This window comes from Contarinia nasturtii, unplaced genomic scaffold (assembly GCF_009176525.2).
Source record: "Contarinia nasturtii isolate CC-2019 unplaced genomic scaffold, AAFC_CNas_1.1 Cnas_scaffold_695, whole genome shotgun sequence".
NCBI lineage: Eukaryota > Metazoa > Arthropoda > Insecta > Diptera > Cecidomyiidae > Contarinia > Contarinia nasturtii.
In genome coordinates, this window is record NW_022198046.1 from 7,790,948 (window position 1) to 7,816,953 (window position 26,006).

Below are 26,006 nucleotides of genomic sequence, written 5' to 3' on the forward strand. Positions count from 1 at the left end.
AATGAATATTTGGAACAAGGGGAAAAAGCGCTTAAATAAAGTGCAGCGAAAATAATAAACAGAATTTGTGCGTATGTGTAATCGCTAATAATGGTATTTTGCCCGCGGTTGTAATTGTTTATTGATCCATGGCTTGCGCGTGTGTATTGAATTGAGCTCTGGCACCGTTCTCGGAGAGAGAAAGATACTTATGGCCCGAATAACAATGGAAACGTCGTGCGTTTTATTTTCATATACACATACATGTATGGAACCTATTAAGCCAATCGATTGATAATATGATAAGCTCTCTCGCGCGCACCGACAACAAATATGCACAAGGAATATAAAAAAAGAACCAAAACACACACCGCCACAATTCAGTACTTCTGTTTTGTTTGATTCGGCGCTGGGGAGTACTGCATCGTACAATTTATGCATTTTTGCCAATGATCGATTTTTCGATGATTTTTTATTTCGCAACAACAACAAAATATTGAAGAAGACGGACAAAAACTTGATTGTTCTTGTTATGATTTTATATTCGCGATATTTACGGGCAAAACGAATACATTAAATGTTGACGCCCAAGGATCATTTCATTTTAAACTACTGACTTTCATAAAAAAATTCAATTCCACTTTTTTTTTTGAAATTGTTAATTTTCATATTTGTGGAAATTAAAGAATTTCACCTCAAATTCCCGACCAACCGCGATCACATATAAAAAAACCATGTAGTGTATTTTTGATGAAAATCACAAAAAAAAAATCTACTTAAAGAGCGGGTGATAGCAGTTGTAGCGCATTTTGACTTTAATATTCTTGATCAACCTTATTTCCCCCTCGGCTAGATCATAATCAAGATTTTCAGTTTTCCCTTCATAAATCAATCTGGTACAAATGCTCCTTTTGATCTCATCATCTAGAACATTACAGCCGTTTCATATATTTCATGCAATAAGATCGAATTCTTTTATATAAATTTTTATAATGTACATACGCCGCGGCAATTGGCTTCTGCCGTTGTTGTTGTTGTTGTTGCTGCTTTTAATTTTTATGGCATATTTCATCGTTGATGTGTGAATATCAAGTTCAAAAATTCCAATAAAAATGGCTTCTTGTCAATTTATACTATACATGAAATGCTAATAATGTTGAATGATGTGCGCTTCTGTCTCTCTCTCTCTCTCTGTTTGTGTATGTATTACGTGCGTGTGAGATGTTGAATTAATGCTTTCAATCGCACTGTGCGCATAAGTATATATTAACGTTGGCATCGCCTTTTGTTTTCTGTGCGATTGTTGGCGTTGTTTTTGTGTTCGTTGCATTGGTTGTGTCGCTTTAAAAAGTGTTCTTTTTTCACATTCTTGGCATTTTGTTGCATACATACTGTTGCAACTCGAGTGTGCGTGAATAAATATCTCTAATTAGTAAGACCAAGCCCACTTAGCGAGTGAGCATTCGAACACGAACATACACTTTCACAGGCTAAACCGTATTATTGAAGCGAGCAAGAGAGAGGGGGAGAGGGGGAGTTAGAGAGAGCAAGTGATTAAAGAAATTGCTTAAGCACGAGTGACGGCGACAAAGGATGATAATATATAGTATAAAATGTGTAGACAAAGTGTGTAGAAATGTAATAATAATAAACAAGTGTTCATTCATTATCATTTTTCTTTGACGATGTATGTGGATTGCGTTTTTGCATCGGGCTTAATTTCCTTGATCGAATTAACGAATTACTGAAGCCTGCCTGTTTGATTGGCTGTGGTCAACACCTCAACACACGGTCATTCGACCATCCATCCGCAGTCATATACACACAAACACACGACCGAAACCATTAACGTTGATTTTTCAATAAAAGTCAAGTTAGTGAAGAAATGTACCCTTTTACAACGGTATGAAGAAACAGTTTAGTTAATGATGGAATATAAGACAGCCAGAGACACAGAGAGAGAGCAGAGATATTAAATGGTCGCTTTTCATCAGATTGTTTTGTTTGTACAAAACTATCCAAGATTGCTGACGGCCATGAAGTGGATGACATTTTATTTTATTTTCCCTGTAATATTGCACGCTCTCTCTCTCTCTCTCTCTCTCTCTCTCTCTCTCTCTCTATTTATATCTCTTGAAAGTGGTTGATCGATGATTATGTGCAAGAATTTTTAATTTCCACTGTTTTCATTTCATGAGTGTCGAAAGAAGAAGAATCAGAGAAGAAAAAACAACTCTCTCCTCTTGAAATATTTTCAAATGAATATCGAGATAAGAATCAAACAGAACGTCATCGCGCACCTCAACTTAGATGTGTTACATGTTTGGTATTTAATATGTAAATAATACTTATAATTGCACTTCGAAAAATGCACGAAAATGTTAAATGAACAGTCAATTCAATCGGGTGTTTATTTTACGGCTGTGCTTAAAGCAAACAAATGAAAAATAAAAAATCAGTAACAAATTGTGTCCGAAAATGCGTGAAAGCGTGAAAGACATGTAAGCGTCTTGTGTATTAAAACAGCCTCACACACGCACCAATCATTTTGGATGATTTAGCAAAATTGTTTCAAGTGGAAGAACAAAGTAAGAAATTTATTGTAGCATCATGCAGATAAAGAACTCAACATTGAAATCAGTGCATATTAAGATGGTCATTCAATTCTTTGGTACATTTTTTTTTCTCTCATTCAACTAACCAGGAATTGTTTATTTATATATACACAAAAGTGTACTTCACACAGAAAAACACGAATAAGTTCGATAAGGAATGGCGAGCAATCGCGCACAAAGATGGATTTTGATTAAGAAATGAAGAATTGTCCACACTTACCAGTATCCATTGCAACCAAAGTCAGCGTGTATTCGGATTGCAGTTCACGGTCGAGTGCACGTAACAACGATATTTCGCCGGTTGATGCATTTATTCGAAACAGATCGGCATCGCCTTCCTTCAGAAAGTATCTCACTTGTGAATTGAATGGCGGTGTATCGGCATCGTATGCTTTCACCGTAATCACATAGCCGCCATTTGGTGGAATTACATTTTCCATCACATGTGCCAAATATGGTGAATCCAAAAATGTTGGCGTTGAATCATTGATATCCGTTATCGAAATGGTTAATTCAGTTGTGTCGAATCGTGATTCTTCATCACCAATATCACTGGCACAATCTTCAGCCCGAATAGTCAGCACATAACGTGATTTTCGTTCATAATTCAAATTTTTCGCAACACGTACAATTCCCGAATCTTCACTGATACTGAAATCGCGATTGTCATCACCGGCCGTTACGGAAAATCGAACACGACCATTTGCACCTTCATCGATATCAGTCGCCGAAACCTAAAGAAATGATGGGAAAAATGGATTTATTTGACAAGATTAAAAGCAACGAATTGAAATGAAATTAAAATCAAGGAAAAAAATCAAGATTTACGGAAAATTACAAAAACAAAAATATGAAAATCTTGATATGATAAACTGTGTATTTGGAAATTTATTGGAAATGTGAACTCACCTGTAAAACCATGGCACCGATGCTCGCATTCTCGGCCACGGCGGCACTATATTGTCTTGGATCAAATACGGGGCTATTGTCATTTTCGTCAAGTACTTTAACTGTAATTTCGGTTTGTGTTGATCGTGATGGTTCACCACGATCTCTGGCTGTCACTTTAAGTTTGTACGATGAGCGCACTTCACGGTCCAATCGTCCTGAAATGCGCAATAGACCATCAACCGATCCCAATGTAAACGGTACAAATGGTTCAGAGGCTAACGAATATTCAATATATCCATTACGACCTTCATCTTTATCGACCGCTTTGATAGCCATCACAACCGTATTTAGCGGAATGTTCTCCGTTACGCTCGTTTCATTCGATGTTATAAACTCTGGCGACATATCATTCACGTCTTTTAATTGAATTGTAACCTAAACGAAAAAACAACAACAAAAAGAATGAGAATGAGAAAAAACACACAGGAATTATTAATTGTCTCGTTTGTTAGCACCGTTGAAATTCAGCAAATGTATTGTATAGTCATTGTTGAATTCCAAACATGAGATTTGAACACTTCGACATCCATTCAAAAGCTCAAAAGCGTTTCCCTCTCGGATTTCTATCTCTTTGGCATAATTTTTTTTATTCATTTTGTGTGTGTATGATTCAGATGCCAGTTTATTTCGAAACAATACGCCGATTTTTTAACCGGACATTCTAAAGATAGTTTTGATAGTGATCGCGTGACGTTTGTTTGTGCTAGAAAAATTAATCAAGAATTTTCTAACGAATTTGCTATTAGAACCAAACATGGTGTTGAAACAACATAACACACATTTTTTCCACAACAATCTCCAATCTTTTTTTCTTCATTTTTGTTTCACGTGTGTAAAATTGTCAGTTTTGCAATTGAACGCATTACAAATTATTAGATTTCAAAGCGGGAGAAAAAAAGGAAGAGCGAGAAAAAAATCGACACAAAATGATAATTGTCGATTAAAAACAAACGATTCCGTGGAGAAAATAAGCAGCGATTTATTTTATGTGCGCGACTTTGTTGACCATTTAACCGGTGGAAAAGAAACGGCGCGCTGTGCTATGTCGTATAGTTTGGCTTTGCAGATGTGCGCGGTGAAAAGGTATACATTCTTGTTAGATGTTGCGGCTCAACGAGAAAGATAGAGTGCGGGCGAGAGGGAAAGAGGGAGAGAGATTGGCGAATAAGCAGCAAATAAAGCGCGGTGCGCACTCAAGATTCAGCAAACAAATATTTATGATGCAATTAAATTTAAAATACGTTTACGTGGTTCGTTTCCATAATCGCGCGTGCATTCATGCATTGAAATTAATTTTTTTTTCGTCGTTGTCGTTGCTGGATATTACGAATCTGGCATCTGTAGAGTTGATCATCAGGCGACACATAATAGCAGTGACATTGTGACTGCAAAAGACAACGATGAACAAAATGAGGGAAATAACGAAAAAATATTGAATCGACTTGAGCTCGTTTTTCCCCCAATAGGCCATCCGATTGACACAAGGAAATAATTTACGCGTTGCATTATTTGATATATTGCATTCAGATTCATAAAATCGACACACGACCAATGTCCAGTTGTTGTAAGAAAAATGCAACATTGAACACACAAAATTCAGTCGATTTAATAAATTAGCGATTGATTTAATTTGACTATTTCAAACTTCATTAAAATTAATTATTATTTGTATCCAGCTGTGGAGTCGTTGTGCATGATTTATGCGATGCGTTATGGATTCGAAGTAGGTGTGCAAAGTGGTCAATTGGCAAATGACGATATATGTACGCGCAGTGCTCACAATTTGCCAAGCTCGACATTAAGACAAAATGTTGCAAATTCGTAATTAAATATAAATTAGACTTCGATTCTCTGCTGGAATGCCTTTTTTCTCTCATTCTTCTCGGTTCGGTCGCTGATTCATTTTTTTTTGTTTCTTTCAAATTTACGAATGAATTCTCCAGAGAGATTGAGTTCGTTGCTTTTGAAGTCTTTCGATATGTGTGTAGCGAAAAAAAAGTCTCTCATTGCCTCTGGTGATTTATTTAATCGATAAATGAAATGTTGTTCATAAATTGTTTGTTTCGGATCCTACCTGAACGGTTGACGAGAGTCTTTTCTCCGGTTCTTTGGCACAGTCACGTGCAGTCACCACTAAATTGTACATTGGTATTGTTTCTCGATCGAGTGCGTGTTGCGTTCGAATTGTACCATTCGATAGAATGGTAAAATCATTGTTTTCATCACCGGCCGTAATGCTGTATTCGATGCGACCGTTATTTCCTACAAACACAAAAAGAGAGAACAAAAAAAAAATGGGAAAGAAAACACAAATCAAAGTTATTAACATTGTCAATTGTGATTAGATTACATCTGTGATTTGAAAATCTAGCGAGAGAAAAATTCTAATACAATTTGCAGGAGCCATCGACGTTGAAAAAAAAATAACAATAAACAAAAGGTTGAAATGTCATTCGAGATTTTAAGACAACCAGTGCGCGGTAAGTTATGCAAGCGTTTGCAAATCGCTTTCAAATCACTGGCCAATTCTCTTCGAAGAAAGCATGCGAATAGGCACATTTCACCCATTTGACTCTTTGATTGTTTGTGATGTAAAATAGACAACACGAATGAATGTATATATGTCGATTAACAAATGTCATTTGGTACAGTTGTGTGCTGTCGCAACCACAGTGAATGTTATTGCAAGACACAAATTGATGATTTGACGAGATGGGCCGCATCATGATGAGACAATATGGGAGAATGAGGAGCAAACACTTTGATGCATCGCGCTAGCAACCATTCATTTTGAATAGAACGTGTACTTGGGCTATGTTAACAACCCAATACAGTGCAATTGTTACTCAATGGCCATGGCAACAACAACATAATGACATGACTCCAATCAAATGGAATAGAAACAAAAACGAACGACAACCAAACAACAATTATTTGTGTGCCGTTGTGTGTTGTTCTACAAGAAATAGATGTTGTTCTTTTTTTAAAAGGCCGTAAACTACGGTCGACTTTTTTTTATTTGCCGAGAAATTTTACATGAAAATGGCATCGCAAATTCCGTATTTACCGTTTCGATTCATTTTTATTATTATTGCCGACGAACTTCGAATTAGCATAGATCGTTGCCATTTGCCTGTGCTTCTAATTTCTGCGCCTTTGTTTTTATATACATAAAAATCAACATGAAAAGTGACCGTTTCGGCGGTTTCGTTATTTTGATTGAAGCTAAATTATATTGAACTTTTGGAGTAGGCTGGAATAAATTTTGGTTTTATGGTCGTTTAAAAAACAACTAATTTCAAATCATTTCGATTGGGTCTGAAGAAAAAAAATTCTGAAGAAAAATTAAATTACAGTTTCCAAAACTATTTTGAAATTCTTTTGAAACCACTTCGACTGTGATTCTTCCAAATTTTTACCGTCGATCTGCAAAGAAAACCAGTGCATTATCATCCGGAGCGGAAATTGTTTATAATTTTAAATCATTCCAAAACAATTCGGAGCAAATTGAGCATCTTGCCTCGAGTAAAGGTCATAAGCATGCTGACAATGCTATGATACAATCGTCTCTATAAATGTTGTTGGGTGGTATATATTTTGTTTATCTTTTTCATTTTCTCGAAACTATGTTCCCCCTTCATCATCATCATCATTGTCTTCTTCTCTCTCTTTTTTTGTTTTGGCTTTGGATACAAAAAAATCGAAACATGCCACACTACAATTTCGACAAGAAAATCATGATTCTACAATATGTATAATAAATGGTATACAACGGCAAAATCGAGATATGTCAACCGATTGAAATCAATAGAAATAGTTAAATTCAAATTCGACATGCGCCTGCAACCTGATATTTTCAAAATTCATTCGAACTACAAAAAAAACGAAGCATATCAATAGAAATCACTGTACCTGAATCAATATCTGTGGCACTAACTGTAACAACGTCTTTTCCGATTGGAATATTTTCGTAGATTTCATTGGAGTAGCTCATCGGATCGAAAATCGGTGCATTATCGTTCAAATCGAGTACATTGCAATAAACGGTGATTGTTGTTGATAAACTCGGATGGCCATTGTCTTGTGCTTGTACGACAAGAATATAATGTTGTACCTGTAAACGAACGAAAACAAAAAAAAAATACAAATCAAAATTAATGTTTATTGTTTGCACAGAAACAAAATCACAACGTAAGTTTGTGTAAATGTGAATATTTTTTTATCTCCATTTATTGTGGTTTGAGTAAATAGCGGATGTTCTGCTCTTTAAAAAGCAAAGCTTGGCGTGTTTGGTTTGCGGCATTATCGATTCTTATATTTTGTGCGTTGTTTCCGTGAGTCCAGCCTCAATTTTGTGCGTTATTTCAGATTTTTTTTTATGGATTCGTAAAAGCAAAGAGAAAAAGTTGCTTTGAAATAAGGTGTTAAAACAAAGCCGCCTAACATCACTTTATGGATGGTAATTGATATTAATGAAATCTTTCACATTTCACGATTTCATATAGTATACACACAGCCAAACCGCCCAAAGAAAATAAAATAAAATAACAAAAAACCAAATTTTGGTCCATTGTTCTGTGGCCTTTTGACAAATAAAACGAGTTAAAAAGAAGAACAACATTTCATGGCTCACTTGCTAAATATGAAACATTGATATTCTCCGATTTTATTGTTATATTGTCGTTGACTATTTATGGTAACAATTTGGAAAACAAACCATTTTTGTCGGCTCAATCTGAAATTATTTCATCCAAATTATCGCGCGCTCTTTTTTTTATTTCGGCGTAAAAAAAAAAATCGGTTTATTTGTTCGGTTCGCATTTTTATCACATTTTATTTATGACATCTTTTGCCCATAATACCATCAGATTATGAAACAAACGCGTCGCATTTTACATTCGATTCGTGTGATACACGTAAAAAAAACGGTTCAATAAACGTTGGCAATATGAATCGGATCTTACCTCTTCGTAATCCAAACGAGCTGTCAATGTAAAGACTCCGGTTTGTGGATTCAACGAGAACACGTCATTACCCCAATCCGAGATCACCGTATATGATACGACGGCATTGTTTCCAACGTCCGGATCAATTGCATTTATAATACCAACTTGATAGCCACGTGGAGCATTTTCCGGTATATCAAACGAATATGCCGGCTCAGCAAACGTCGGTGGATTGTCATTGGTGTCCGTTACCTGTAATATTGGCAAAGAAAAAAAAATATTTAAATTATTAAAATTTCATGATCAATTTTAAACACTTTGAACGATACGATTCTTAAATATTTTAATTGGTTAAAATTAATGTAAATTTGTCGATGAAATATCAATATTTTTCGTTTGCAAAAGACAATTTTTGTCATCCTTTTTTATGGTTCCTTCGTTTGTATCAATTCAAAGTTATCGAATTTGAAGAATACTTCGAATGTATTGAAAATTAAAAAAAAAAACGAATTCAACGTGAAGCGCGCATCACGATTATGAAACAATGTAAAAAGAACCAGTCGATGTCAATGATCAAAAAATATTTGTACAATGTTTTGGCGGTATCATTAAGTCGGAGTGAATCGCATATCGGCGAGAGCGCAGACAATTTTCTAGAGAGAATGAGTAAATTAAAGAAAGGTGATGAGACATCAAAATCGATTTTGGTGGACTGTTTGCGACGGTAGATTTAATTTGTTGTGTTGTGAGAAAGAATTGTTGAGCGCTGACTTGAATAGTTGGCTGAATATGAGTTATCGGGCCGTGTCATTTGGTTCACGCACAGTAGAGCTTGTGTAATGTACACACTTACAATTCGAGTGCATTTCAACCGAAATCATCATCGCCGCGTCGAAATCGTAAAAGCCATGTAGAGATCGAGCACTCTTCTGAGAGCAGAAAAGCAGAAAAATATTACAAATGTTGGAATGTCAAAATGGTATTTCGCGTGGAGAATGTTTATTTTTGTTGTTTCTGTTATAACATATGCTACTGTTGCTGCCGATGTGCATTAGAGTGAGAAGGCGAGATTTTGACTGCGAATGTGAGTGATACATACAAGAAGAGATGATGAAGACGATGATGATGATGGTATTTTTCGATTTTGTGTACTCGGCGTTTCACGAGTGCGTATTCTTGTCATATTTTCTGTTTTTTTTCTCTATCTTTTTGCGTTCTTCGATGATGCATCGATATTTTGTGTCTTTTTTCTTTCATTTTACCTCTGGGCTATCTTTGATAATACACACGTTGAGTATGTTTTTTTGCACTAATGCAATTTACCATTCAATTTTCAACTCCACTAAATATTTTAATGTTATCAATTCTTTGCGTTTTAAGCTGCTACAATGGCCACAACATACAAACGACAACATTTTTTGAAACAAAACAAAGTGAACGTATTCTGATTATTTCACTTTGACTTCCAAAGTGCGAGAGCGTGCATGCAAGCGAGAGAGAGAGAAAGAGAGCGAGGTAGAAAGAGAAGAATCCACGGTAAGCAGCAATGCGCAACTGTATGATTATTTATCAGTTTTGGGCTAAAGACGGGAGTTGCGATGTTTGTCGTTCTGTCGCTTAATCGATGCGGGCATAGAATACTAATGTGTGCATCGGTACGCAGATGCATTCATACATTTATCGATCACGATATGAAATTCACAGTGTATATATTTATTTATTTATTTAGTGTGTGTTTTTGTGCTTTTCTCTTTGATTTTTGTGTGTTGCGCTTTGACATGCATTTGTTTTGCAATAACTTTTTTTTGCCAAACTTGAGAAATAGAGGCACTCCAAATGGTGCACACTCAATCGATGTATTCAATAGCGACGGTGACTTCAAACGGATTTTTTGGTGATAATCTTTACTGTGTGTTCGTTTTCTCGGCATAAGTGAATTAAAAGGCGACTCTGAACGTATATTTCGAGTGAATGGCGTTAGAAATAGCATTTATTATTTCAATTTAAGGTTGTTGACTTCATTCATTTGCAGTATTCATTGTGCCGATTATTTTATATTAATTTTTTTTCTCTCGTCTTAACGCGATCGCCATACATTCAAAAATTGTTTTTTTCTCGACATTTTATTTGTTTACTACATTTTGTATACAATATTATGATTGCTTACCTGAACTGAAACAATAGTATCAGTATTTTGAACGCCATCGCTAACCCGTACATTCAATTTATACACTTCTTTTGTTTCGCGATCTAATGTGTCAATGAGCTTGAGAATGCCGGTGTTTTTATCGAGTGTAAATTTTTTGTCATCACCACCAATCAATGCAAAGCTCAATGAACCAATTGTATCGGGATCGGTGGCTTTAATTACACCCACTGAATGGCCAGGACTCAAATCTTCCGAAACGGTAAACACAATCGGTTCATCACGAAACACAGGCGGACTATCGTTCTTATCGAGCACGTTTAGCTTGACCTGAAACGAAAAATAAAGAAAAAAAAAATTAGCTTTGTTCGTCCACATATAATACGGAAGGGTTCTTAATTTATTATATTATAGAGTTCCCAGAGGCTCATTTCAAATAACATTTATTTACTAATTGTACGTCGAATAAAGTTGCAATTTTTTGTTTGTCTCGTTTATTTTTTTTTTGTGTGCGCGCGGAGAATGAACATAATTCTAATTCTTGTTAACATCGTGTCATGTGCAGCATGTTCATAAATTAACAATATCAACGGGATTTCGTTATTTGATTCGCATGGTAATATTTTGGCTTGTAAATAGAGAATAGGTAACGGTAAATGGGATTGGGTTGGTGAATCACGGTTAAACGATTCTTGTAATGCGCAGCAAGTCAATAGTTTACTTTTCGTTTGTTTTACAATAAAGTTCATATGTTAACAATGTGATACAATTATGATAACGAAAAGCGACCAGGAAAAGGAAAAAAAAGAACAACAAGAAAACCAACAGGATTGGATAAACCAAAAGCAATGATTTTGTATCGATAACTTAATGCGGACAATTATTTATTATAATAAAATGAGAGAAAACAACGGGAAAAAATCCTTCCTTCGAAACATGACTCTTGTTAATTTATTTAATTTTCTCTAAAAATGCCATTTTTGTGTACAATTTTTTTTTTCGCTATTATTGTGAGTGTGTGAAATTGGATTAGACGACACGGTCATTGTATATTATATTCTTCAGGTCGATTCAAAAAATCTAAATCGAATAATAATTGCTCAATTAGCATAAAATCGTGCCGAAACCAAGTCGCACCGGCTCAGTCGAATGATTTAAATGCTTTAATTTTTGCATCTTTACATCTAATTGCCATTCTGTGCATTTTGTCTGCTTGGATTTTCGTGTATCATGCTATTCCTTTCTTGCATATCGATGAAAATGCAACTAGGGCGCACTCCAACTTCAGTGCGAGCGAATACATGTGTCGATCTCCTCAACTGCTCGTATCGTCGTAGTCGTCGTCGTCATCATCATCGTATTCGGTAATATGCACGGGCACACAGTTCAACGATATAAATTATTCGCAAATATACAATGTTGTGCCGTGTGGCTGAAGAATTTCGATGGTTATGCAAAAGAAAATCTCGATGCGGGAATCGGTTTTTATGCTGCCACAGAAAACAACGATAAAAATAGAATAATTTTCATGATTTACCGCTATTTTGCTGCCATTTTTTCTCTCTTTTTCTCGCTGTGGTCATATTATATATATTTTGTGCAACGCTGAAAGAGATTCGGTTGTATATTTTGACCCTTTCTCTATCGTTACAGCGCTTCAGCTTCGATTCTCTTTCTTCGGTGTGTTATTTGTTTGGTTGTTGCTGTTTTTGTCGAATTCGTCGTCGTCAGTGTCGTCGTGCGCATTTTCTCTCTTGTTTTCGATGGTTTTTGTATGTCTGTGTATCATAATAATTTTCGACGGCGTGCTTTTTTTTTTAAATAAATGGACGATTTTTTCCGTCTATCTATTTTCTAATTTATGTTTTTTTTTTCTATATTTTATTCTTCATTGAAAATCGATGTAACCCATCATGAGTTCTCGTTTCCATTATGCATTGCAATTTGCAAAGTGTTTTTTTTTCTCTCCCTCTCCCGTCTCTCGTGAATCATGTACTCAATTGGAAATATATACAAGGCTCAAACATTCTAACGCTGGCTTTCTGCAATCTAGTCGATGCGCTCTTTCTGAGTGTGTATACCTCTTTTTTGGTGTAATTCTTTATTGTTTCGACGGTAATCTTCTTTTTTTTGTTTCATTTTCTCAACTTATTATTATGGATTTTTAATATTATGTGTGGTACGAGTGGCGCATGGTTTTTCATTGTTGAACGCTCTCCGTGCTATGCCATGCTTTGATTTTAATCAAACGGACTTTACATTGTTTACACAAAAAACATTTTATGCCATTTTATTAGGGCTTCGATTTGGGAAGGTAAAGAATCGAAGCATCAGGTTCCTTGCTGTTCTCTACATAATTTAAAGTTGTTGATAATGATGATTGATCTCTAAAATGCATCTAAAATACACTTGAAATGCTTCGACTCGGTCGATTTTGTGTAAACGTTCCACTTTTTCTTCGTCTCACATCGGCCGACGTGAAAAGAACCGAGAATTTCCCATATTGCATGATGATGGGCCGCGTGCATTTTTATAAAATAGCATAACACGGTGATGATGATGACGACGACGACAGCACCAAAATGTGGAGACTACATACACATTCACACAAAATGCGCTCACACACATCAAATTTCAAATGGTGGCAAATCTGCATCTGTTCTGCAACGAAAGATGCAGAATCGATTGAATCGAGCATGCGCGAATGGCGCAGTGCGGCAAACAGTTAGATGTTTATTTATATGCTGAATGATTAACCACAGTGTGTCATGTCGATGCTTTTTCTTCAATTTCTTCTTCACCTTCTTCAGAATGGGTGTAACTTTTTTCTGTTTGCTGCTGTGGCTGCTGCTCTTACCACGGGCAGCAGAGATAAAGAGTCGTTTTTTTTTTGCTTCTGCTGCTGCGTGAAAGATTATTATCGAATGAAAAACAGCCAGACAACCGTCCGATAGTACCGTTTTATTGATAATTTTCTTCTCAACCCAAACACCGAAATTGTGAATATGTTTTTCGCATGCAAGTCAATCAATGTAGGTTGAATCTAAAGAAAAATGCGCTTGCATGTGACGCATTGAATACAATGAATTTCTGAAAATTCATCGCGATATCTAAGTCTAAACACGAATTGCAACGAATAAAAAAAAAATAATTCGACATTTTGTGGGCGGTAATTTACTTGTCCAGCCGCAACTTGCCTGAATGCAAAATGCGACAGAATATGTAAATTTTATGCGCGAGAAAAATTATAGGTTTGTTTGGTGAAAAATCAACAATTTTTCTATTGAAAGAAACAAAAAATATATTGTTCGCTTGTCGCGAAGTAGCGCTTATCATGCAATCCCATAAAACACATGAGATGGAGCGAACGATGTCGTGTCGATTTATATGCTGCATCCTACGATCTCGTTCGATGAGAGAATGCCACAGAAAATGCGCAACGTATTATTTAACTCAGAGGCATTGCTTCGGGTAAATGTTACAAGTGCATTTCACATGACGATGAAGTTTCGGTGTGGTCACTGGCATTTCTGCAGTTGCTGTTGTTTTGGTCGTCACTTTGTTTTTGTTTAAATTAGATTAAAATCATTAATTTGGGCAAAGAACGCGATATTTGAACAAAGTGGCCACAAATCAAGACACCCTCAAGCCCAATTGGACCACACCCTTAACGCTTCGATTACTTCTGTATGAACCGTGTCAATTCAGCGTACCGATACAATCTAAATCATAAAAGCGAACCACAAAAACAAAACATCATCGGTATCTTTCAAAATATATAATGATACGTAGCGACAACACTGCTGCACAATTCGACAAACTTGAATATTACTTTCTTGTAAATGTGTTGTGTGTCTGTGTGTGTAATGATCTTTTCTCTTTGGAGTAATCGTGGAATTATTACATTAAGGTGTATTACATAATGGATTATCGGGCAATGGGTATTAAATGATCGCGGCACACACGTCACGGATGCCGAAATCGAAAAACTCAATTAATCATTTTTTCAATGTGGATGGAATGCGTTTGGGACATCATTTATATTGCCGCTGCTCATCTGTGAGTAATTAATGAAATGAACGATTTCAGTTTTCCCACTGAATCCAAACAACGACGGCGACGACTGAAGAAAGGAACATAACTCGATTTTTTATGCTGATCGAAAATCGTTTTTGGGCGCTTAATCGGGGTGGAGTTTTTTTTCTCTTCATTTTTCTTTTATCTTGACATTCACCGAAAATGGTTTTGAGCGAAATCGAAAAAGATTTATCGTTTCTCTTTTTTTCGCATTTGAACTGCAAATCGAAAAAATGTGCAGTGATTTTTCTTTCCTTTTTCGTGATCAAGAAGTTGAAAATAAAATGATTCAATTTAGATTATCTGGCTGATATCTTCGAATTTGACATTTGTTCGATTGAAAATGAATAAAAATGTGTACACTACACATACATATGTTGGGGCAGGTTTGAAACTCTGTCAAGTATCGATATATTTTGTCATATCTTCTTTTTTGTCATTTAAATCGCTTTATTTATTTTATTATTTCCTTTGGCTTTGATTTTTTTGATTTTTGCCGCGTTAAGTTAACGTCCATTGTTATCCCGAATTGAAAATATACTATATAAGTGACGATTTATTTTCTTCTTTCGCTCTCTTTCTTATTTGTTGTCATAACTTTTTTTTAATGTTCATTTTCAATGACTTTTTCATCCCAAATAAGCCTATTCACAAATATTCATATAAATTATGCACGAAGAATATAAAAGGAGAACCACGGAGATAAATTTTTAAATGAGATCTTGGATTTTTACGACTTTTGACGATTGTATCTGGTTTGAATGTCTCTATTCTTGTTGCGCATATTTATGAAAATAAAAAGTGAGAAATGCTAGAATGAGGGACACAAATAGGCCAATAAATATCCCGTCGTGAGATTGACTGAATCGTTTACATGTGGAATGTGTTTAAATTATTTTTAATATCGATATGCTGTAGTTGTGATTTTCTCTCTATCTTTCTCTTTCACTTTCTGAAATTTTACGACTTTTCATGCACATTCCTTGTGTGATTTAATTTCAGTTTTCGATGTGTTAAAATCGTTTTCATTTCACCTCCAGTGTAATCCAAAAATGGTGTCTCTCAATTTAAAAATCGAAAATAAAATTGTGTCGTCAAACGCACAAAAAGTCTACATTTTGAACATCTTAATCGTTACGATCGATGCAAGAAAAATGTCGATCGTCGATCGTCTCTTGGATCGTATGTCCACAAATAAAATGATGCCTCTTAATAAATACGTTTTTATATCAATACTTAAATTGCGGTTTGTATGATATTATCGTATTGGCAAACAAAAGATTAAATTTTATTGATTTCTTTTTTCTCTGTCGAGACACATCTATAAAATGTTTGCCACCTAGAAAAAATTTGAAAACTTGTATTAATCAAAATGGAGTGAAATGACACTTCAAACGTTTTTATGTCATCAATTTAATTGCGAATCGATTAATTTGTCTGAAGTTCATTGTCGAGAGAAATGTGACTGATTTTTTAAGATACTTCCATTTTAAATTCAGATTTCTATCATAATTCGATGAATAAAAGATAACAATAATCGTATAAAAATCTATTGTAGATAAATATCGATATCATAATTGAACGAGAATAATAATTAAATTTCAACTAATTCCATAAGATTGTGATTAAGTCAAAAAATGTAATTTGAATCTAGCAAAATGAAAGTTTTAACAACGATATGCATTCTGCGGTTAAAAGTTCAAACAAAAAAAGAGAGAAATAAATGTGTTATAAAACGTGGAAGTTGCCGTTTTTATTACAATCTTTGATTATGGCTCATAAAATAGTGCGTTTTGATTAAAGAATATATCGATAGTAGTAGGTAATATGGTAGATATGCGAAGTAAGCGAATTATGTTAATGTCGATAATACAAATCATGGGATGTTAATCGAGTAATCGATCTTTCTTATTTACACGAACGAAAAAAAAATATATCCAATAACAACAATCAAAGCAACTGAATGAGTTATAACTGAAGTTGTTTGAGCTTTAGTTTCATATTTGCATTTATGAATTCCATAAAATGATATTTTATGTGAACTAACAATTTTTACCGTATTTTCTGAAAGTCATTCATATATTGTGAACATGACCATGGGTGAGTGTGCGTATCCAAAGATGCAAAACCGTGGTAAATGCACACCAAATATTTATTTTTGCATCATTAACATGTTTTCCGATTAAAAACACTTTTATGCGATTGCTTAAGCATCATCATCTGCATACCCTGCACTGGATGCATACTGGAGTGAATAACAGAGTCAGCAAATTGCAAAATGGAATGACAGCAGTCAGTTGCATCCGTGCATGTGGTTGCAGAGAAAGATTGAGAGAATGAGAAGCCACTGCATTGAACCTGATGCCCATGACAATTCCACCAATATCTCCTGTTGTGATTTCAAGCATTATTTACTGGATTCTTTTTTTTCGCTCTCTTTCTCTTTCACTCTCTTTCTCTGTGTCTCTCTATTCTGAATAAACACTCACATTTTCGCCATTTCATTGCTTTTCTTTCGCGTTCAAATTGCATTTTTAATTCACTGTTCTCATATTCATATATTGGCGAGGTGGTTGCAGTTTCATTCGACAAATAAATAAATAAATATATATAAATGCATATGAAAGCCAGATGAAAGAACGAAGAACATCCAAGCAAATCGACGAAAAAGAGAAAAATTGACGGTTTCGGTGTGGAATCGAGATAGAGTTAATGCTCACAGCTAAAGTTAATCGTAAATCTCGACCAACAAAACTGACAGTTTTACTGCATTTCTTTTAAATGCGAACTTTACACAAACGCACACACACACACACAATTACAAACATAAATGAGTATGCAAATATGTATGCAAGAGCACAAGCGTGCTCGCTTTTGTAAGCCAGCGCTCAAAACAGACACCAGCCATGCGCGAGACACTTGCGAACAAGAGAAAAAAAGACAAACGACAGAGAAAGAAGGAGAGAAGATGAGATCAACTTTGTAAATGCAAGCAAAGAATGAACAGCATTTGCCAACGGTCGTTCAATAGAGAGAATGCGTATATATGCAAACGTCTATCTAGCTCCGGGATATTAAAATTTAGCTCTCAAAAACTGACCACAGCATAACACATACACACACAAAAATGAGCGAAAATAAAATAATAATAATGATAAAAAGGGAAAATCAAAAATTTTATATCAATATTATTATATTCTGCGGTGCACACACGGTTCGTCCGGCTCTTTGAGTATAGTCATTTATCTCGCACTGAAATCGCATGCAAAATTATGTTTATCTTTTTCATTCGTTTTCGTCGTCGTCGTCATCATCTCTCAAACTCGGTTATTTTAGTATAAGTGTTGTTTTTTTTTTCGGATAAAAAAGAATTTCCTTCCACACCAGATATTTCATTTCAATCTGGTTCTTTTTATTCTGTTTCATGTGTATGTGTGCATGTCGTTTTCCTTCTTCGGTCGATACGGTCTAGTTGAACAAAAGCGATTCGATGATTTTTGTGCGTTTTACGATCAAGGATTCTCGCGCGTGTGTGATGGAAACGATTTGAGCCCGTAAATTGTCCAGACAAGTAATAAAGCAATGTACTGTCATACATTGCTCTCTGTCTCCCCTTTTCATTTCGCCTGTAATACATACACACTAGCACTCGCACTCGTCTTGCATTTTTTTTATCGTAGCACTCTCTGTGTCTCTCTGTTGTGAACTTGCAATCGAACATTTGATTTTGATATATTAACAGAATATTACAAAAAATTAAAACGATTTATTATCGTATTGCTTGAACTGTGATTACTTTGCATGTGCACAAGACACAGTGTTACGATTAACAAGCGTACATACATCGCATAGTACTCAATTTCGATCTCTCTCTTTGCTCCTCAACGAAGCTCTCAAGTGATTTTCAGACAGCAAACAAAATATAAATAAATAAATAAATGAAAAATGCCCGTGAATCAATTAGATGCGTTCAATTGATTTTTCCGTTTTGGTTAGTTCGCATTTATTTTTTTCTCCAGCGTACGTACTGAATTAAAAAAAAAAAAGAGAGAGAGAGAGAGAGAGAGAGAAACGTTGTTTTATTTTGGTCATTTTGTACCGGCGATAGCAATTTGTTTTTCGATGCAATTTATTTCTTTGACAGCGTCGACGACGCTTAAATGCAAATACAAGACCATGCATGCGTTCTCAGGGTATATAGGTTGTGTGACAGTTGCAGCGTGGGATGGTAAACTTCAGATAGGAACGAAAGTAGCTCCACAATCTTTAACTGAATAAAAGAGCCATCGCAAGATATCCAATCGCTGATTCATCGCTGTTCAATTTGACCATCGATATAAGCAATTCTACGCGTGTTTCGAAAATCGATTTCCACTTTTTCCCATATTTTTTTTACTGCAATTTGCCATTGCCAGCAGAATTTATTGAACTATTAAAGTTAAAACGGAATTTTGAATTATTGAAATTGAAGAATTTTCTAAGCACACTTATTTATTTTATCAATTGTACATATTCTCCAAATCTGGTTACAACCGCTCTCTGCTTAAGTCAAATTAATGTGAAATAAAGTGCTACACTTGGCATAAATCACCGAAATTTGATCAAATCAGAGTAGATAGGACAATATTCCATACGCAAAACTCTATTCACGTGTGCGTTGTGCGATGCAAATAAAAACGAACGGTGATTTATGATTTATCGCCTCTTCCAAATCGCAAACCACTTTTGCATAAATAAGAATCGTATGTAAAATGGAATGCAAACAGAGCGAAATCTTAAAATCAAAGCATTGTGAACGAGCTGCTATTGAGACCGGTGCTGATTCTCTCATGCAACGTTAAACTGTGTGCCTGCAGACAGGTTAGAAGAGACGAAAATATGCAAAACAAAAAACATGAATATATTCGATTTGGTATTGCGTCTGTGCAGTGAATTTTATAAAGTCATATTTTCGATTTGTCAAGCAAAAGGACATGGTTAAGTACATGCCATTGAAGTGATAAAAAAGGCCCCATTAACTAGCGAACAAATAAAATGCGCAAACAAATGAAATGTCTGTGGTCTGTGTATGTGTGTGAATAGGAATGCGCAACGTGATTTTCAGCAATTGAAATCTGCATGTTGAAGGATTAGAATTTGTTTATATAATGAGAACTACTCGTGTTTGAGCTGTAGCAGCCGTCGTTTTTCGTTACCACTTGAGATTCGACTTGATTCGTCGTGAGGCGCGCACATTTCAAATGCACATTTCAATGTTCGCATTCGTAGAATGAGTGTATTCATTCGGTTGGAGTAGTTTAGTCATCGAACTAGCCAAACGAGGATCAGTGACAGCGTTTTAATATTTGTATTAGGCATTTAGCGAGATGCCGTAACTCGATGTGATAAGATGACAGTCGACATGCACATAAGAAATGGTGTTGTTTTCAAAGTGTTTCTTCAAAACGTGCTGTTCGATTGCAAAGAGTTAAATATGAGCTGCTGCGAACGGCTACTTCTGCCGTTTCTGCTGCTGTTGATGATGATTATTCTAACAAGTGTAAGTGATCCATTACAAATATATGTGCGCACAAATGTGTCATTCACTTCTTGATAAACCAGTTGAATTTGTTAACGATTTAATATCATCGTTGGATGAGCGAAAAAAAGGCGAGAACGAAAAAAAGACGTTGGGATTCGGTTGAAGGCATCCGCCACAGGAATTCAATGGTTCGCTTTCAGTGGAACTAAGTGTTAAAAATTCCTAGCCGACATTTTTTCTCTTTCCCTCTATCTTTCTCACTCGCTGCTGAGATATTTCAATTGATTTTTTTTTCGTACGAATGTGTATGATCGCGCGCGCACTTCAACATGCACGCGTGTACCAAGCCAAAGGAAATACGTGCAAAAACAAACATTCAAGGGGAGCTCCTTTGCTTGCAACTATCGCTACCAACGTACGATGTCGACGAGAATCGAACAGGAGAAGAAAAAAAAAATACTCGGCATTGAGAAGAGTGTAGACCGATATGGCAAAACGAGACAGAGCACCTTTTTTCCCGCATGTTACGGCAAGCTCACTCGTCCAACGTCTTAGATGTCCTGCTGATATTAAACTACTCTCTTCTCTCAATTTATATTTGTGCGTGTTTTGTTTCGTGGCGTTCGTCAGTGTCTCTATCTCTCGTTTGCATACCTTTATCATATTTATCTTTCCGCTTTTGGTTCGATTCGTGGCGCGACTCTTTTTCTTTATATTATTTTTTTTTTTCAGGGATTTTCGCAGTTGCGCACACACATACACACATAACCACATTTCTCGCGCATCTCTTTTGAGACAGATTATTCACTACACAACCAAAACGATCCCAAGGTGTTAAAAGTAAACACTGGAACAATAAAAACTATTTATTTCTACACCACATACTGAGCCATTCAGCCCATCCTGAAAACAGAAGAAAACAGTTGTGTACGAACTGACAAAGAATTTCATTGCCGATATTAAAGCCATACAGAGTGATGTATACGTTTATTCTTTTCTTTTTGCATCGTTGCAGTGTACTTTTTTGTTAAAGTAAAGAGTTTGAGCTCTTTTTCCATTGACAAACTTCCTACCGACAATGATGTTTGGATCTCAAACACAAGCTTTCCGCTCACTATTACAAGAAGACGGGAAAAGAAGCAAAAGAAGTCCGAATTCAGTTCGAAAACATTGATTTCGGGTACGATAGCTCCTTTGCATTCTTTATCAATTTTTTTTATTCATGTCATTGCCTTTCATTTTAAACGGATATAGTTCCTGTAATTTTTCACACTTCACAGAGATATCGCATTTCATCTCTTTGTTGGCGGAAGAATATCAATTGTTCTTTATAGTTTCAATTGTTCAAAATACGAAAACATTTTTCATTCACGCATGCACACAGACCAAAAGTGATAATTCATTCAAGAGGTGTCACCGGCTCAAATTCAAAATAAGACAAATTTTAAAGTTCAAAGTTCACAGAAGCCGGTTTCCATTTTTTATGGATTTCATTTTTATTTTATCTTTCTTCCTTTCATACTCCTTTTCTTTTTTTTCTCCCTTTTTTTATTCCTTGTTTATGACATTTGATTTAGTCAAATGGTTCGACAGTAGACGTAATAAAACTATAGTATTGAGATAAAATGAATAAAGTGCGTCGTTTGAATATTGTCGTTTATATGGTTTTTTGTTTGTGTTGATGGCCAGCGCATAGCGTTTTCGAAAAAAAAAAAAACCATAAAAATGTGCATGCAATTGCATAGGAAAATGAATGTAAGAAAAAAAATTAATGTGCGTTATTGTGCACACATACGTGTATATGCAATTGGAAAATTGCGCACATTTCGTTGATTCAAAATGCGATAAATTTTCGAATGCTTTCTACTCTACCGACTATTGCCCCGGTAATTGTTGAATTGGCTTTACATGGCGAATGATCGTGGGCCGTGTGGCCGTTTTTGGCTTGCACAAAATATCATTTTGGAAGAGGATCATTTTGATTTGTATAACGTGATTTTCTCCATCGCTTTTTTTTCTCTTCTTTTCATTCTTTTGTTTTGTTGCGATGTGATATGTGTGTGTGTATGGATCATTGTTGCTGTTGTTTGCCCGTTAGACGATGCTTATTATTGTTTATTTTATGACCAGGAAAACAATCAATGTTAAGGTTATATTCGTAATCTCAAATGCTCGCTGTAAAAATATTATGCAATAAAAATACAAACCAACCGAATAAATGCCTAAGCATATATGCACGTATATACGATTTTGAAGCGGCCTCGTCTTTTCGTTAGCATTCATGAGAAAAGTGACTCTCGCACATGCGAGCAACGACTGTTTGCCGTTTTGTTGCATGAACAATCTTATGTGCGCGCGATCTCGCACATCTCACATACGTTAGATTCGATAAAAGCGAACATTCAACACAATGTGAGTGTAGTGTATATGCCGTTTGGCCAACACACACACACATTTACTAATCAGAAATCCAGATAGAGATATAGTTCGCTGATACTTGCGCCGGCATTTCGACAACAACAACAACAATAAAAAAAAACACACATAGATAGATATGCCTTATGCCCGATCCGAAGAAATTACAGTGAAATTGTACGCGCGCACTGTTTATGCCGCTGTATTTTCAGTTCATTTAAATGCACATGTAAACAGTTGGTTTGAGGTTTTATCCATTTTTTTCTTTCGTTTTTGCGAATTCGTTTTTTCAGTTGAAGTTCAATGTGAAAATAGCAAAAATTTTACAGTGAACTAGACTGGCATTATGTGAAGTTTAAGTGCGGCACACATGAATCCATAGGCCAAAAAAAAGCAACACAACGTCGCATAGTGTCGTCTTCGTCGTAGCCATCTTCGCATTTCATGAAGCCCCGTTGTTCGGGTCAATCGATCGCTGTTTTCAATGTGCCGCACTTTGCTTTACATATACGCTGAACGTAAGCATAAAGCAATAAAAATAACTTTGGCCTATGATTGTGATGGAATGGAACAGATAGTGGCAAATGTTTCTAATCATATTTACAAAATTCAACAAAAAAAAAAAACGATTTATTTTCATTGTGTTTTTAACCTCATCGAGAAGCGCTCGCTTAGCGTAAAAAAAAGAAAAAAAGAGAAAGATTGAGAGTGAAAAAATATGGTCTATTATGACTAGATATGATGTTTGTGAGGCGTGCGAAAAATGCACCGCATGCATTGTCACGGAATTTATGTTGAACAAAAATGGAAAATACCGCGTGCAATCAACATTTAAAGTCAAATATGTATCGCAATCAATTCCGAAAATCTCTCTCTCGCGAAATCAATAAAATCAATCAGCGCAGAATGTGTATGCAAAATATATATGCCGTTGAAATAGTTTTTATTGTTCGGTTGAGTGAAAATAGCAAATTGTTTATATTGTTTCAATAAAAGGTGCAATTTTTTTTTCGTTGCCTTAGAGTTTCTTTCATGTATTATAAATACATTTGTATGTTTGATTATGTCTTTGCTTTATTGGTAATTTTGGCTCGAAAATGAGTTGGTGATTCGAGAAAGTCATAAAAATAAATTTAGTCATGAAGCTCGCTATTCTTCGTGGTTCAATTGTGTATGTGTGTGCCTTTTTTATATTCGATTTTCAATGGGAAGAAATCGTACACATGGCTTTTTGCTTTTTAATGACATGACCACGGCATTTAAATGCACAATTATTAAGAATCACGCCGTGAGCAGCTCAAACAAATTTTAAACAACAAAAAACAGAACAAATTTCGTTTTATTTGATAAATATTGATATTGAATGAGCTGAAATTTTATTGTGTGAACCATTTTACAACCACGATAGATTTTTATTGAACACAAAAATAAAATTGAGGTATACAAAAAGAAAAATTCTTTATTTGGTGAATTTCGGAAAAAGAGAGAGAAAGATCGAGAGAAAGAGAGAGAGAGAGAGAGAGAGAGAGAAAGAGGTACGAAAACCGATTGAATTGTGGCACTTGTACTGTAAAAAGAGTGCGCGCAAGCAATAAGAAGCACGTAATTTGTCCATAAAATATCACTTTGATGCATTTCATGTGCCGCGCTCGCACACAAACAGACAATCGACATTAAAATTAGAAAGTAACAAGATCGAAATATATTGAGAAAAATTCCCATTTCGATTGTTAAAACAATTGGATATTGGCGATTGTAGCCGTGGTCGATCTCTCTTGTGGATTTATAAGAACTAATACACGGAATACATAGATCGTTTGTCGTGGTCGTGGTTACATTTTATTCGATCGACTGAATAATAACTGTACTAACCCATTTAAAATGAAAAATCAGTTGAACAAGTACAACCAACATAGTTTCGGTTGTGTGTTATATGTTCGCTACTTTTCTCTCTCTACTCAAAAAGCTCAACAGTTTCAACTATAAAGTACTTTTATTTATGATTATTTCGGTTTTGTTGGAATTATATCTTCGGGACATCCAAGTCAATTCTATTCCGCGGCATACATTTGTTGAGCGTTGCTTTTTTTTATTATTATTTCTGTTCTATTCGTGCTGTATTCTGCTTTCGATTTGATGCCTCTCAGTGGATTTCGACGTGCATTTTTCAATTGAACAATTTGTGCGCGCACCACAAAAACCGAACAAAACGTGAATCCAAAGTGGTAGGCTGTGAGTGAGTGAATGCATGGCGTATAATTGTTGGCTTATTTATATCCTTGTGGAATTGGAAAAATTGTTACGGGATCAAATCGTCAAAAGTTGCAAACGGAAAGAAATGGTTACAGTTTGTAACAATAAATATTAGCAAGTTCACGAGAGCGCACGTGATAGAGAAAGAGAGTAGAGATTCTTCTCGTTGTTGTTGTTGTTGTTGTTAACATGTGGGAAATGGGGTTTATATACATATGTTCTTCGCATATGGTTATTACCTTTTTTTGTATGTATTCCTGATTTCAAGTGATTATATTATATTTGCTGGGCTCAAAATTCCACGCAACCTACACATTCGAATGCAAATGCAATTTTGAATGCATCAAGCAAGTAAAATCCATATAAATAACAATTATAATTGAATCCGAAATGCATAAATTCCATTTTGTATAAATATTTTTCCACAAATTTCACCAACATGTTAATAGGCCACGATTTATCTCTATTTTCGGGCTTGGCCGCATTTATATATGTTAAAATACAATGCAGCGTCAACCTACTTTTTAGTCATAAAACATATTATTTCGATTGTTGTTTACACAGCGCATAAAGAATATACATTTTAGATGATAAATCATATATATTAAGAAATTGGATGTTGAGTTTTTCTCTTTTCTTTTCTTTTCATTTCGAAAATTAGCCTCTTTGCTATTCAATCGACTGGTTATCAGATATATAAATATATCTCTTGTTCGATTCATTCTCTGTGAGGGGCATCACAGTACAGATTATTAAGTGATAAAGTTTGTTGGAAACTTGAAAATTAATTTCAAAATCGCTTAATTCATTGTTGGTGTTGGTGTTGTTGTTGCGTTTTCGGTTGTGGAATTTCAAAAATGAGCCCGGATTGGTGACGATGACGTGACCACAAACACTGATTCGTTGCAAACAAAGTAATGCAGCCCAAAGGCGATCGCACCATTACTAATTTCAACGCTCATAAAATGTCATGCCTTAATTGAATACTTGTTTACAGAATTTTATCGGGCCAACAACACATCATAAACAAACTACACAAACGAACTGAAGTGAAATGAGAGAGAGAGAGAGAGAGAGAGAGAGAGAGAGAGAGAGAGAGAGAG

The 26,006-nt window shown here is 35.3% G+C and overlaps 1 protein-coding gene across 2 annotated transcripts in view; it reads right to left on the reverse strand.

Annotated features, from left to right (window-relative positions):
• Positions 1-26,006, reverse strand: part of LOC116341396 (cadherin-related tumor suppressor) — a 148,599-nt gene that overhangs the window by 13,563 nt on the left and 109,030 nt on the right. For both annotated transcript variants that reach the window (XM_031768475.1, XM_031768474.1), the window contains exons 3-8: positions 10,659-10,967; positions 8,510-8,743; positions 7,458-7,659; positions 5,620-5,807; positions 3,504-3,920; positions 2,815-3,328 (exon numbers count right to left, since the gene is read on the reverse strand). In XM_031768475.1, coding sequence (XP_031624335.1) covers positions 2,815-3,328; positions 3,504-3,920; positions 5,620-5,807; positions 7,458-7,659; positions 8,510-8,743; positions 10,659-10,967 — 1,864 coding nt within the window. The remainder of the gene's footprint in view (positions 1-2,814; positions 3,329-3,503; positions 3,921-5,619; positions 5,808-7,457; positions 7,660-8,509; positions 8,744-10,658; positions 10,968-26,006) is intronic.